Raw genomic sequence first — 14,960 nt, forward strand, 5'->3', positions numbered from 1 at the left:
AGTGGTACTGTCTTTGCTTCCTACTCAAAAGGTACAGAGTTCAATCACCTGCCGCTGCCCTGTGTGTCCTTGAGCAAGTCACCTTGCCCTAGCTCATTTTGCGGCGCTGCTCTGCGGCCTGGGTTATTCCAGCCGTCCCTTGGAACAGACCCTAAAGACAAATTTCCCCTTGGGGATGAATAATGTTTGTTTTTGTTTTTAAGGGTTTTACGGCGCTTGCAACACATTTAGGTTATATCAGCGCCAGTAAAAAGGAAGAAAATGGGATAGTAAAAAGTTCTAGAATTACAATTAAAGCACCCAAGAAAAAGTAAGACAAAGGGGAATTGAGAACAAATAGGGATCAGATGTAGATTCCAAGAGCATACCACCAATGTACTTAGTTTGAAATCACCTACAAGTCTCATCCAGACACAAGCACAAAATCCAACAAAGAGGAACACACTCAAATGCTTACATTATACATTCAAAATAAAAATAATAATACATAACAGAGAGATGATTTACAAAGAAAAAAATATCATCTCCCAAAACAATAACTATGCATTTGACTGTTTCCCTCCCAGCTAGGATTCCGGCCAGTGCCAGGACAAAACCAAGTAATCTCATTCCGAGACAAAAACAGAAAGCATGTTGGATAACAGATATAAGGAGATAGAAGACACAGTATGTACCTCCCTGCCCACTATGGGAGGTCAGGATCCCCACCCAGGGGATGAATAAAGGCAATGCTATTTTTCATTTTTTATCTTAAGTCGAGCTGCCAGAGAGAAAAGCTGTACAACCAGATTAGTTCAAACAAAAACAATTTAGCCTTAAGAGGTAGATTTTATCCCGATTTCTCTAGCATTCCTCTATGGATAGTTCCAATTTCTATATACCACCTGGATAGGACATTTGTCAATTACACAGGACCTTCCACCATTTAATAGAGTTGCCTAGTTACTGTTTGATAAATAGCAGTATCAGAAAAATAAAATCAACTCTACGTGAACAACAACAAAAAAAAAAAAATCCATTTGTTTGACTCTTCATTCGAATATGGAACACAAGTAGATTTCAAGAACTACCTCACCCAACAAAAAGGGGCAACGATTACATAAAGGAATGAATAAAACAGTAAGAAATGACTACCAAACTCATCATCGAGGTCAAGGACCTCAAGCCAACTTGTCGTCATGAATGCCAAGACTTTGATGTGCCAGAATGAGCATACCTGCCAACCCTTCCACTTTTGGCAGAATCATTCCGATTTTCACTCTTCCTTTCTGTTAATTTGTCATTGTCTCTTAAAGTCTGATTTTCAAAAATGACGAAATAAGTAAAAATAAGACAAAAAAGTGGGAGGGGTGTGTGTGAAATAGGTGATATTTAAAAAAAAATGATTGCCAAGAGGGAGCGAAGTAGGAAAATCAATTGCATTCCTTTCCCCTTTCCTCATTCCATTACATAATAAATTTGACATGTAGTTTTGCTAGCTGTGCCGGAATACTGTTTATATGTGTTTGGTGTCATTGATGGTGGTCGTTTTGATACAGAATTATCCATTAATAAGAAATTCCTATTTTTTTTTGTCTCAAATTTCTATTTTTTTGATTTTATAATTCCACTTTTAGAATGTGAAAGGGTTGGCAGGTCTGTAATGAGACTCATCCTAGCTCGTGCCCAATTTTTCCAGTTCACCAAATCAACCAGTTTGAATCGTCCACTAAAGCGTCGTATAATGTAAATAAACTATCATCATTAAGAATTGCAGTTACAGAGGTAATGAAATCGGGTAGCTACTGCTGCTACTACCTGCTGTACAACGACTAACCACCCTGTGTAATCCAAAATAGGTCAAATCGAAATATGTGACCAATCACCTCAAAACAGTATTGTGTCGGGGAGATTAAATGAGTCGAAAAAAAATAATTCAGAATAGAATTTGAGGGTTTAAAAAAGAAATTGTAAATGAAACAACATTCATTGCTTTCAATGAAACTTATATTAAGTCTTATCAAACTTCATTTCAATGAAACTTATATTAAGTCTTATCAAACTTCATTTCAATCAAACTGATACTAAGTCTTATCAAACTTCATTTCAATAAAACCTATATTAAGTCTATCAAACTTCATTTCAATCAAAACATTTCAATTAAACTTATATTAAGTCTTATCAAACTTTATGATGAAAAATTTAAATTCAAATCAAGTCTATAGCCAAAAATATGGATGGAAAGAGTACAATCAATGGACGTTTCGGGTGCAAACCCTTCATCAGGAAAACTATAAACAAAGGAACGCTGAAAACAAATAAAATAAAATGTAGTGAAAATTGTAGTGTGTTTACTACTGAGTGGTTGGAGTATGAATGAAGCGGGACCTTTTCTTGAGTATTTTCACAATACCAGGCTTCAGGTAGCTCCCATCGCTGTCAATATTATGATAAATAAAATAGGGTTAATTCTGTACGTTTTTTAAAATCATTACTTATTCTAATTATTTAAATTTAAAGTGATCAAATAATAAAATCTATCAAGCTGGTCATTTTAACTTTAAAATCACTTTTTGGCATCTGGTTCAATCTGACACAATACTGTTTTGAGACGATAGGCCACATATTTGTCATCAGAATGAGTGCCTTCATCTCTAAACAAGGTTTGAAAAGCCAGTTTCTAGTATTACAAAAAAAAAAAATTACCTTATCAAAACCCCATATGTCTATTTACCATTCGTAGGCCTACTAATTAATAGTTTTTCGGCTCTCTTGTGAAATTGAGTTTTATCATCATACTACAGGGTTTTGTCGTTGCATAGCGGTATAGTTCAGCAACAAAATTATGTTTTGCAACAGCATACTCATACAGAAATCATTGAAAAAAAAAAAAAAAAGAGCATTATATTGATTGCACGGTTGCCCTTGTAACATAATATATTCTATCCTGGTTTGGAATCAATTGAAAATAAATGCATAACTCAATTATTTTCTTCTTAAAGTTAGTTATTAATGCAATCAATTAAAAAGCAATTTAAATTTAAATCAAAGTGTAAAATTTCAACACAAATAATATTTCATAAAGCTGACTTGATGATTGATAAAAAAAAAGAAACTGAAAATGAAATTAAAGTAGTTATTTTTTTTAAACTCAAAAAATTCATCAACAAAAGAATAAACAATAAAAGAACTTATCCCAATAACATCTGATTGTAAACAAACACATGATTTAGTACCAGTTAATCAAAGTGGTTTAAGTATCATGCAATACCAAATATAGCAATATTCTGATTTAAACAAATATCAAACACAACTGTCTTTTATCTTTTAAAAAAAAAAAGGGCTTTAAGTAAAGCAAGGGATTTACAACAATATTGATATAATCAAAAACCAAGTATACCCAACACTAACACAAACATCAGAGCCAACTAAATAAATCCTAACTCGGTGAAAATTAACCTTCAAACACCAAACAAAAAATTTAGAAGAATTTGCAATGAAAATCATTTAAAATTTCCAATGAACAAACACAATTCCGTTTCTTTTCTTTGTTTTTTTGTTTTTTTAAAGATATTATTTTAATATATTATAAATTGACAACCATATACCACTACAAAACTAGAATAATAAACAAAAAAAAAAAAACAAAAAAAAAGGGATCACGATGTAAGAGTAAGCCAAAATCCAACAGTGTGGAACATGAAATGAACAAACTGTACGCTGACTTTGCCATAATCAAATTACAAATTTGGCAAGACTACTCTCCAGTCAAAGTTTAATCATTTCTCACAACTAAAAATAGATTAACAAATATTGGCAGATATATATATATAATGGATTGAATACCACATACATTTTACACACCTCTTCAATCTGGTATAAGGGAATGAACCAGATGACAAGATATAAAAACTGAGAATCTAAATACTTGGAACAGAATTTGAAAATCGAGAGATTTTTTTTTCTTCAGTTGGATAAGCAAACAACATTGAATCTTCTCAATAAAAACTACATTAAGACGAATCAAATTTAATGATGAAAATATTTCATTCAATTATCTGTCTCTGGTTCAATCCAATATAATGCCACATTGAGGGGTTTGATTGGTCGTTTAATATTGTCATCTTCAGTATCGGTATTATTATCATCATCGTCATGACTATCACCATATTGTCATCATTATCGTTATCATAATCATCATCGTTGTCATGACTATCACCACCAAATCATGAGTCAGTATCACTTCTCCTTAACCCTCTAAACACAGAGCTTGATTTTATTTACCCTAACCGGACACGACATTCATTGATTTCACGAAGAGAGCAGTAACACCAATGCAACTTGGCCTTCAACAACTCGGGCATCACTTTTATATTTTGTTTGATTTATAGGGTTTAAGTGATTGTATAATTATAATTAATAATATAGCATATAGTATCCTCAGCCACGAGGCTCTTGGTGCTTAGTGATAGCATTTCAACACCAAAATAAAAGGGATGATAATAGAAAAGTTTAAAAGTTTAGATCAAAGAAAATAAAAGCAAGACAACGGGGACAAGTTCAATAGGAATTAGAAGTTGATCCAAGAGCAAAATATCTTCATTGCTGGTTTGAAGCCTTCTAGAAGTCCCTAACTGCTACAGCCACTTAACTCAGTAAAAAGCTACACACCTAAAAAGGTTGCATAAGAAACAAAAAAAAAAAAAAACCCCAAAAACCCCTCAGATAATTTAAAATAATAAAAAAATCTTTTACAAAAAAAATATATCCATTCGACTGCTTCCCTCTAAGCAAAAAGATCACATAAGACCCAGGTGAAACCAAATGGGCCCATTCCAGAAAAAGGACACAAAACCACAGGGAAAGAATAATTGGTATAGGGGGGATGAAAGAGGTAGCAAAGCTGTTGGCCATTAGAGAATCAACATGGACTATTAAGGAAGGCCCGAGGGTCCTGCTCTCTTTGGGAAAACAAAAGGATATTGTGTCAAGGCTAACGTAAGTCCAAACTCTTCTTGTTAAGGATTAACTAGTTCCATCCTCTAATCCCTGGCGTTTCCAATAATGGATAGGATGAAGAGGAAGAGGTTGACGATGTCCAGATAGAGGTTGAGAGCAGCAAAGATGTATTCTTCTGGCGACAGGGCGTATTTATGTTTGCCTCCCATCATGATCTGGGTGTCAAATACGATGTACTGTGAATGATAAATAAAATCAAAAGAACATTAACAAATAAATAAATACTTAAATGAATCCAAATAAATATGAATAATTAAAGGAAGTGATTATTTGGACAACATGCCCCAAACAGCACAAGAATCATTTGGGAAATATTGCTAATAATAATCACCTCAATATAAAAAAAAAATATCATAAAATTCATTTATTGTGGAATATATAGTAATAACTTGATGAGGGCTGGTACAAATAGATGTGGAAATGCACTCATAGGTAGCAGTCAATGTCAGTAGTAAAGTAGTCTTTCAGAGCCATTAGGCCAATGGAACTGAAGTTTATCCCATTTTCCAGAGAGTGAAATAATGGACAACAGCAATCACTTGGTACCTTTTGATAGGACTGTGAGTGTGAGCCACTAAAGAGTAGGTTGATCCTTAAATTACTAGAATAAACAATATTATGAGTTCTTGACGACTCTCTATTTAATGAATATTTGTTTGAACACGTCCATTTTCAGTAAATTTGCTTGTTTGTTTATAGGGGCTTTTTCAAGGTTTATGACACTTTTTAAGTAATTCCAGTGACAAGGAAAAAGATAAGATTCAAGGTGTTATAGTCAAAGTTAAAAGCACAAGCCAGGACGTATCACTGTGAACGAGGCCTGGAAATCCTTGCAGTGGAAAATATTGGAGGGTAGGTGGAAAGGCAAACGCCTCCCAACTTCTCCATAGAACAAAATATTCCAACAAAAGAGCAGTAACTTTACCACAATGGTTTAAAAAACAACACTGTACATACATAAGAAATTATCAAAGAAGTAGGATAAGTTCACCATTCCTACATACAGAATCAACACATATAAAAACAGTTTTTTTCCCCAAGAACCATCGAGGAATAGAACACTCTCTCACGAGAAATACTAGAATTAACCTACAAAAACAAATTTGATCAAACAAACATTTATTTCTTAAAAAAACATTTCTTTGTTCGTTTATAAATTGAGTCTCTATATCGCACAATATCCAGTATATGTGCTCAGAGCACTTTATCTGGAGCCCCAAGCCAACGGCAGCACTCAAGATGTAAGACAGGACATGATGTCTGTGAGGTGCTATTACAATTTATTTCATTTTGCAACAGAAACAACGCTGTTATTGGTCAGATACTTATTTCACATCTGACAGCAGTAAGGAAATATGTGTAAACCGCCATTTCCAAGCATTCGACTTTGCACTGCTTAGAGCGAGACTCAAACAAATGACCTGCTGATCCCAAGGTGAGCATCATACCAAAGGACTCCAAAGCACAGAAGGATTGATTATAATATTCAAGAATACTTACAGCAGAGAACAGCAAAGCTCCAAGGGATGCATAAACTAGACTCAGGATCTGAAAAAAATTATTTTTTAAAAATCAAAAATTTACAAAGGGTATTGCGTTTAAGATCTGTTAGGAATAGCAGGAGAGCTGATTTCATTATGAGACATCTTTAGATCAATTCCTGCATAACATGTTGTAGATATCTGACATTGCTTAACCAGCAATTTATCATACACTGCCTTAAATATCTATCAGATTATTTTTCAGTTCTAATTCTCTTGAATCTATTGAAGCAACTATTGGACTCATGAATGGAAATCTTTGGAGGGTCACTACCAATTTATCTCTTGCACCGGTTATATTGTCATGCCTTCAATTGTTAGCGGTGATGCAAATAAGACATTATTTTGTCCTTGTCTAATATGTTTGGCCTTTTATTTTTGTCGTTATTATGATATACTTAACGTTACAAAACTAATAATAAAAAAAAGAAAATAATAATAATAACTATAACAATAACAATAATAGTAATAATAATAATAACAATAATAATAAAAATAGTAATTATACTAAAAATTAAAAATATTCAATAATAATAATTTTATAGAGAGTTGACTTTACCATTAACCCCCCTATACTCACCCTGTTGTGGGGCAGGATAAGACACAGCAGTCCAAAGCAGAACAAGACGATCAGGAAAACGAACAACATTCCACCCATCATGGTAAAGTCCCACTATAGCGAATGAAATAAAAAATTGACATTCGTTGGTTAGCTGGATACATAAATCAAATTCATACACATGTTTTCAAAAGAAACGCATGAGAAAAAAAAACAAGCGAATAGATGCATGTTTTATCTTCGAATAATTCGAGAAAAAAAATATCGTTGAACAAAACCCAGAGCTGCCAACCCCATCTGATGAGAATGTGTACAATGAGCTCAAAATAGGGGAGATTTCATAAAAATGGGTACAATCCTGAAATCGACGGAAACTAACCATTGTGAAAGCAAGAGGAAGGTATAGTTACATAAAGTCACACCGCACAAGCTCAATTGCAGCAACAATGGTGTTCCCAAGACTAAAATCCAATCCTTTCAGAATTCTACCTCCCAGCATGAAGATCATAATTGGTCAAAAAATATATGAACATCCACTTGGTCACCAAGGTTTCTCAATAGGCTAGTAATAATATGAATTACAACTAAAGAAAACTGAAGTGACTCCGTACACTGAAAATGGGTACAATCTTGGGGGAAATGCGTACAAGCGTACAATCGCTGAAAATGCGTACAATTCCACATTTTTTGCAGTAGGTTGGCAGCTCTGAAAACCATGAATGTGAAAATCTGGAATTTACTTACTTTTGTTTGGAAAGCAAAGATGGTCAATGATAGGGCTACCACCTAGAGACAATTGAGAGAAAAGAAAACATTATGATCAAACACATAAAATATATATCTAAAAAAATAATTTATTATCCCCACCTCATTTGGCTATTTCCTCCTACAACGTTGTTTCATCCATCCATTGATATTTTGATGGATTCTTCAGGAAGGTATTCAGCATAATAGTGCCCGGGAGTTGTACGAGGAAATAACCAAATGAGGTGAGGATAATAAATAATTCGCTCCAAAGAAACTGTCGAGCACGCTATGCGATTCCAGCCAATTCCCCATAACAATATTTTTAAAAATCCTACGACAAAGAGTTGTTAATTTCCTATTCAGTTTTTATCTCAGAGTGGACGTAGATGATAAACAAAACTTCTCCATCCATCTATCATATCTTACAAAACTTATTATGTGTAATAATGTATTGCTATGTTGGATTTAAAAATGCAGGATATTCTGTGTCTCGTCTCAGGTCATCTAGGAGTTCATTGTAAGTCGACGTTTCTCAAATGGACAACAAACAAGTTAAACCTACCCATCTGATAAGGTTAAATTTGCTATTCCATATATCATAGGAGGTTAAAAACCCAACCCCATCATTGGTGACAATGTTAATGGGCATAAAGAACATCATGCTCAACAATAGTCAACCCCATTTGCAAGAATGAGTTGTAACACTATAATGGCAGAAGTCACAAATTTACTTTCTGATGCAATATTAAATTGTGATATCAAGACTTCTGACTTTGAAAATAAAATTAGAAATATTTGTAATACTTAACTCTAAAATACAGTTTATTTCAGGTTTCTACAACACTTTTCAAAAGTTAAAATCTTTAATAAAAAGTCTCACAGTAAGAAAATTAATCAGCCACGTTGTTACAGTTACACGAAATCAAAACAGAAACAATTGATAAACACATTTATAATGAAAACTCACAGCTGTGATGCCAACTGCCATCAATACTTCATCTTTCTCATAGTGGCTGGAAACATGGCAGAAAAGAAAGAACATTATCATTATCATAATAAAAATAGAAATAACGATGCTACTGACAGCGATGATAGGGATGATGATGATGACGATAATGATGACTGGTGGCATTATCAATGACAAGGAAAAAGGTGAAGGTGAGAAAATATTGATGTTTGTTTATAAAAGGAGTGAAAATTAGTCCTTTGACACAGTCAGCCTTGGTTGTTGTTGTACATGTAATTAGAACAATTATATAGTGACAAACAGACAATGGTATATTTAAGGCAACATTTAACAGTTTTATTCCCATTGTTCTGGAACTGTATTTAATGAAATATGCATTTCTATATATGACCAATCACCTTAAAACAGTATTATATCGAGTTGAACTTGAATCAAAAATTAATTTCAAGCATAATTTATAAAAAATTTAGATAAAATAAATGCCGTCATTTAGGAGCTTGAAAAATACTAAATCTGACCATTTCGACGTAAAATTCAATTTTATTCATCTAGTTCAATCCGATATAATACCAGAACAACACAGTAGGTCACATATTGTACATTTCAACAGGTTCACCATGTTTGATATACTTCAACATAGAACCAAATGTCTATTTCTACGGTACAAGTCACTTGTTAGGCACTGCCCTGAGTGAGATCTTACCTCGACACTGTGCCCAAAAGAAATCCTTCACAGGCAGTCTGAATAGGAATAAACAAATAAAATACAGGATAAAAATTGTTTACACATTGAAAGGAATCTCTTATAGTGAAGAATGTCATTTCAGAGTACAACTCATTTGTTGAACCACAAAAAAAAAATTACCAAACAAAACAAGAAAACCCAAAACAAACAAAGAAAAAATTATTGACAATACATCCTTCCCCCCCCCCCCCCCCCCCCCCCCTCCCCACCCAAGAAAAAAAAAAGGAAAAAAAAAACATTTTAAAATCAAGATACGATTAACAATAAATTTTTATTTCTTTCTAGAAGGGTGTCTCTTTATTCCTTTACTTTTCATCAATGTTTCAGCTTTACCTATCATAAATTGTTTTTTTCAATATCAAGATTTTCCTTGAAGAGGTGACGCAATTTAATCAATCTTTACAAAAGCCAGTTTGGGCCTACCACACAGCACTATCAATAAATATATTTAATGGAAGTTAATACCACAGACATTTTACAGACATCTTGTATTAGGGAATGAACCAGATGACAAGATATAAAAACTGAGAGTCAAAACAATTGGAACAGAATTTTAAAATCGAGAGATTTTTTCTTTTCTTCTTCAGTTGGATAAGCAACAACATTGATTCCTCACAATAAAACCTACATTAAGTCAAATAAAATTTAATGATGAAAATATTTCATTCAATTATTTGTGTCTGGTTCAATTCAATATAATAACACATTGAGGGGTTACCGTCATAATTCATCAGTTATTTCAAATAATAATGCCAAATTTCATCTTAACATTTTGTTGTCATATCAATCAAATACAATTTGTCCTACTTACAAAAGCAAACAAGATGACAAAATTTATAGGAGATCGACGTCTGAAGTCTGGGCAGCAAGACAACATTATGATGAAGACGATGGTCAAAACACTGTCAAGAACAAATAAGAAACAAAAATTATTTTACCTCAATCACTATTATATATAAAATAAACATATAACACAACTAATAATCCTTAAAAATATTTTTTTTTCATTAAATGGTTACTGAATTGAGAATATAGAGAAAACTTGCTATACCACCCAATCTTGCTTATTGCGATCATAATGACTGATATTAAATTCATGACAAAAAAACAAAAAAAAAGTCGTTATCCTGCCAACACAATATATTCATAAAAAGGCTAAATTTGCATGGGTCAATTCATTGGTAATGTTCAGTTCATGTTTAAAATAAGATGTTATACATCACACCACAAGACCGCATAAAATAAGCTAGAATGTGACCTTGCACTGCAGTTTACACATAACTTATTTGAAACATACGCAAAAAGACAAAACCTTCCCATTGGATCTATCAACAATTTTTTTTTCTCATTAGAAATGATCAAACAATGTAACTCTTATCCAGTATGCTTCAAATACTTTGTAGGGCTAAACTAGAGTTTTTATCAGGCACACCAAAAATACGACTAAAAAAGAGACATCAGTCAACATCCGCACAAAAGAAAAACAATATAAACACACAAGAACCTACTCATGTAGATCGACCTTAAGCGTAGTCTTGTACCCTTCTGTTTCGCTTTAATTCACCTTTCTTTTAAATAAATTGTTTATTATTTCAACAAATTACTGGACGAATAAAACTTACAAAGCCACAATCCACATCCATGGGTTGTCCCTGGAGTATTCCTTCACAGCATCACTGAAATCAACAAATTGGTTTACATCAATAAATAAACACACGAAAAATATTGAACAAAAATGAATAATGAATATAATGAAAAATATGAGAAAGGGGAGGGGGGGGGGGGGTTAAGTATATGAACCTAAGTGATATGATTTTGGTGGTCATCATTATCATCAGAGCCATCATTATCAACATTGTTAGTATAATCCGACTGACATGGTGATTAAAAAAAAAAAAAATAAAAAAAAATCCCAAAATTTGCAAAAAATTGTGATTCATTTTCCTAAAAACCCAAAATTAGTTCATGAAACAGAAAGGTGTTTGTTTGTTTTTAAGAGTTTCACGGCGCTTGCATTGCAACAAATTGAAGGTCATATCAGCGCCAGTAAAAAGGAAGAAAATGGGATAGGAAAAAAGAAACTACTCTTGATTAATTATCTTTCATGTTCTACACGAAATTATCAAATTAAAAGAAAAAAAACATTCCTCTTTTTTTCTTCACCTTTTTCTTTTTAAAAAATTATTATTGTTTTGTTTTTTTTTCTTTGCAAAATCTCGAAAATTTGCAAAAATGTGAGGATTTTGCAATCAGTGATATTTTGCAATTTTTTGCGGCCGCAATCGATGCAAAAAATTGCCATGTCAGATCAGAGTTGTCACCACGACAAAGTACTGTATTCTCATACTGACAACCACATCATTGAACCTGAATATTTTGTTCAATAACCATATATGCTGCATTCGTTTTTCCTCCTTCTTTGTTTACTGGATAATTTTAGATTTGATCACAAATTGCCTAAGATAAAAGTTGAACTAGAGCTTGGAATTTGAATTAAAAAACAATTGTTGTTAATTAATAATTCCGATAATATCCAGCGTGAAGTCGAGATTTATTTCTGATTTCCCCCCCCCCCCTCTTTTCCTGTCCACTCAGCAGTAATTGGGTAGCTGAATCTGTTAAATCTGACAGAAAGTACTTTGCGATAGACAAGCATCCTATTCAAAGGGTAGCAAGCAATTGCAATTGTCCGTTTCATACCATAAAAACTGGTAAAATCTCCAGCTCCATGAGCCTAATGGCTTTGAAGAACTACAATTAAACTTTTTATTCAGATTTTATATATATATATATATATATATATATATATATATATATATATATATAAAAAAGGACAATACTTACCAATAGAGAAACAGAGAAATAAACCCACAGGTAATCCCGATTTGGACAAATAGTATAGAGTAGACTTTACGAATAAAGGCGAGTCTGACAGCTTTTTCACTGAAGGAGTCTTCGTTGAAATAGGAATTGGCTTCTTCGTCATACATTTTGATGCTTTTGTATTTTCAATAAGGGGACTGTAAATACAAGTGATAAAGGATTACATTGTTTTCTGATAGATATAATCCTTAGGGTAAACATTTGTAGTTTATCTATATTCAATTCAATGTTGTCGACATCTGTTAACAATTTCATACAAGAACATATAAAAAATAAATATAATAAATCTCCATGATAAAGCATCTCATTGAAGGCAGATAATTTTCAAATGCAGTCAAAAGTATAGTGCTAGGTCAAGATCTTGTTTTAATAGAGAGATAGAGAGAGTAGGACGAAGAGAAATATCTGTTGAATTTAGTCTGTATGTTGTAGTTCCTTTCTGCGGATATTATGGTGATCTTATACCGTTATAGAAAGTGTGACTAAACGAATGACAGATGGCCATAAATGGACAATAAAGATCTGTTTTCATTTATTATTATCACCCCAAGCTAAAATATGGTGTAAATTAAGACGTCTGAATAAAGTTGACTGAAGACTATGTCAAAAGCAATGTTGGCATTCTTCTCACGCTGGATTTAAAATTCTGAGCTTATTTGTTTATTCAAAATGTTCGCGATCGTTAGAAAATCCATTCTCCGAAGAAAAAAAACCCGGTAATGTGGACAAATCTTAGGAATGGAAATAACGCACCAATATGAAGACGTGTCAGTGTAGGCACTTGCAAGAAGTAGCTCTCGCGAGTTGAAAACAGGCGAGGATTTCAGTTTCCGTTTTTGAGGGGAAAAAATTTAGGAGTGATTTTTAAATGCTAATTCTTCTTTCTCAGTCGAATGAAATGGCATGTATTATATATCATTGGAAAGGGCATAAAATTCTGCATACAATGATGCTAATATTATTATCTTCCTATATCATGATTTTGAGAAATCTTTGCGTAAAGAGAGTATATGTGTTTAAACCAGAGATGGTCCTTCTTAATAAAAAAAATTCCTTCTGAGATACATATTAAAGTAGCTTCTCTAAAAATTTCAGAGCAAAATATGTTTGCACTCAAAAGTTAGAGCTCCCCAAAAAACAGTAATTGGCCTCGATTGTTTACAGAAGCTGCCATTTTCTTATACTGATTCACTTCCTGTCGTCTGTTGGGTTTGAGAGATAACTTCGTCAATCCACCTCAAAACTTTACATCTTTATATCTTATATAAAATTCCATTTATGGAAGTTATTTTTGTTTTAAATTATTCAATTAATTGGCGTTTTCATATCCATGCATTCATTTTATAATTTACAATTCTCTTCCTTTTTTTTCCGATTGATTTTTCACTGTTGATTTTGACGTTTTTCATCCTTTGACGGACGTCTGTCCAATTCAGGAGAACGGGGGAGCGGAAGTTTTTAAAATCACCTATTTTCAACCATTTTAAACACTAATACACCACCTCAAACATTTATCAGTCCATATCTCTGCTTTTATGAGGTCTATTTTCATTTTGAAAAGTTCAAAGTGAATAACTAAATGACGCCGATTCAGTGGTGTATTTGGTCTATCTACATGTGAATAAATATTTAATTGTCGAATTTTCCAAAATTCCAATAGGTCATTCATTTGCATGTCGTGATCTATTTTTCCTTGATTTCAGCTGTTTCAGCTCTAAACTATACCTTTATCTCTCAATAAATAATTATTTTTCTGTTTGCAATGTATTACAGAGATGTTGAATTACCACATGTAAAAATTTCAAAGTTGTATCTGAAGCCGTTTCTGAATTATATTATACTTGATTATCCATTGGGTTGCTGTGTTTTGGTCACATATTTTCCTATTAAGCTTCTATAGAGATTTTTCACCACGTAAAAGGTCATAACTTTTTAACTAGTTGAGATAGAGCGATATTTTTTTTCACTTTTGTAAATGTTTCACTCCCCTTTATTTTTCTACGCTAAAATAATACCGATATCACTATTTTGAAAAATTCTTGCAAGTGCCTACAGTGGTCAGTGTTCGTGTCTACAGTTACAATACAATTACAATGTCTATTGTCGTGTTGTGTAACTGTGTAAATTAAGTGTCATGAGGTGAAGTACTTCTTAACAAAACAAAATGGCAACAAAAAAATATCTAGAATTAACACAGTAAATGACTAAATACTAATGACAAAAAGTAAACAAGAAAACGGCCATTTAACTTTCTAATTCTAGCAGACCACTGACAACACTCACAATGGAGATGAAATGGGGTCTTAAGGGCGGTGTGTAGGTAGATACGTATGGAACAATGACTATGAAAGAAACAGTTACCAAATGATGACGTCGAACGAATTATCTTTTCCTTGAGCAAAATGGGACTTTTTACCTCAGACAATCTCTCCAAACGTTTCACAAGAACTGGTGACTGGTGATAAGAGATAATGTTCTAAAAATAAATTCACTGCTTGATTCATTATAATATGACACGAT

The 14,960-nt window shown here is 32.8% G+C and overlaps 1 protein-coding gene across 2 annotated transcripts; it reads right to left on the reverse strand.

Moving 5' to 3' along the window:
* Positions 1-734: 734 nt before the first annotated feature.
* Positions 735-14,937, reverse strand: LOC144958182 (protein lifeguard 1-like). 2 transcript variants are annotated; one of them, XM_078889966.1, is made up of 10 exons: positions 14,802-14,937; positions 12,402-12,577; positions 11,180-11,233; positions 10,369-10,459; positions 9,516-9,553; positions 8,813-8,858; positions 7,843-7,884; positions 7,120-7,212; positions 6,499-6,546; positions 735-5,174 (listed from the first exon to the last, which is right to left on the reverse strand). In XM_078889966.1, the coding sequence occupies exons 2-10, from the start codon at positions 12,545-12,547 to the stop codon at positions 5,022-5,024; spliced, it is 711 nt and encodes a 236-aa protein (XP_078746092.1). In that variant the 5' UTR covers positions 12,548-12,577; positions 14,802-14,937; the 3' UTR covers positions 735-5,021. The 2 variants fall into 2 exon arrangements, with proteins under 2 accessions (XP_078746092.1, XP_078746093.1); XM_078889967.1 differs by having other exon boundaries at positions 14,724-14,890.
* Between the last annotated feature and the right edge of the window lie 23 nt (positions 14,938-14,960).

The sequence above is a fragment of the Berghia stephanieae genome, chromosome 12 (assembly GCF_034508935.2).
Source record: "Berghia stephanieae isolate SIO BIC M18660-M18661 chromosome 12, UCSD_Bste_1.3, whole genome shotgun sequence".
Lineage (NCBI taxonomy): Eukaryota > Metazoa > Mollusca > Gastropoda > Nudibranchia > Aeolidiidae > Berghia > Berghia stephanieae.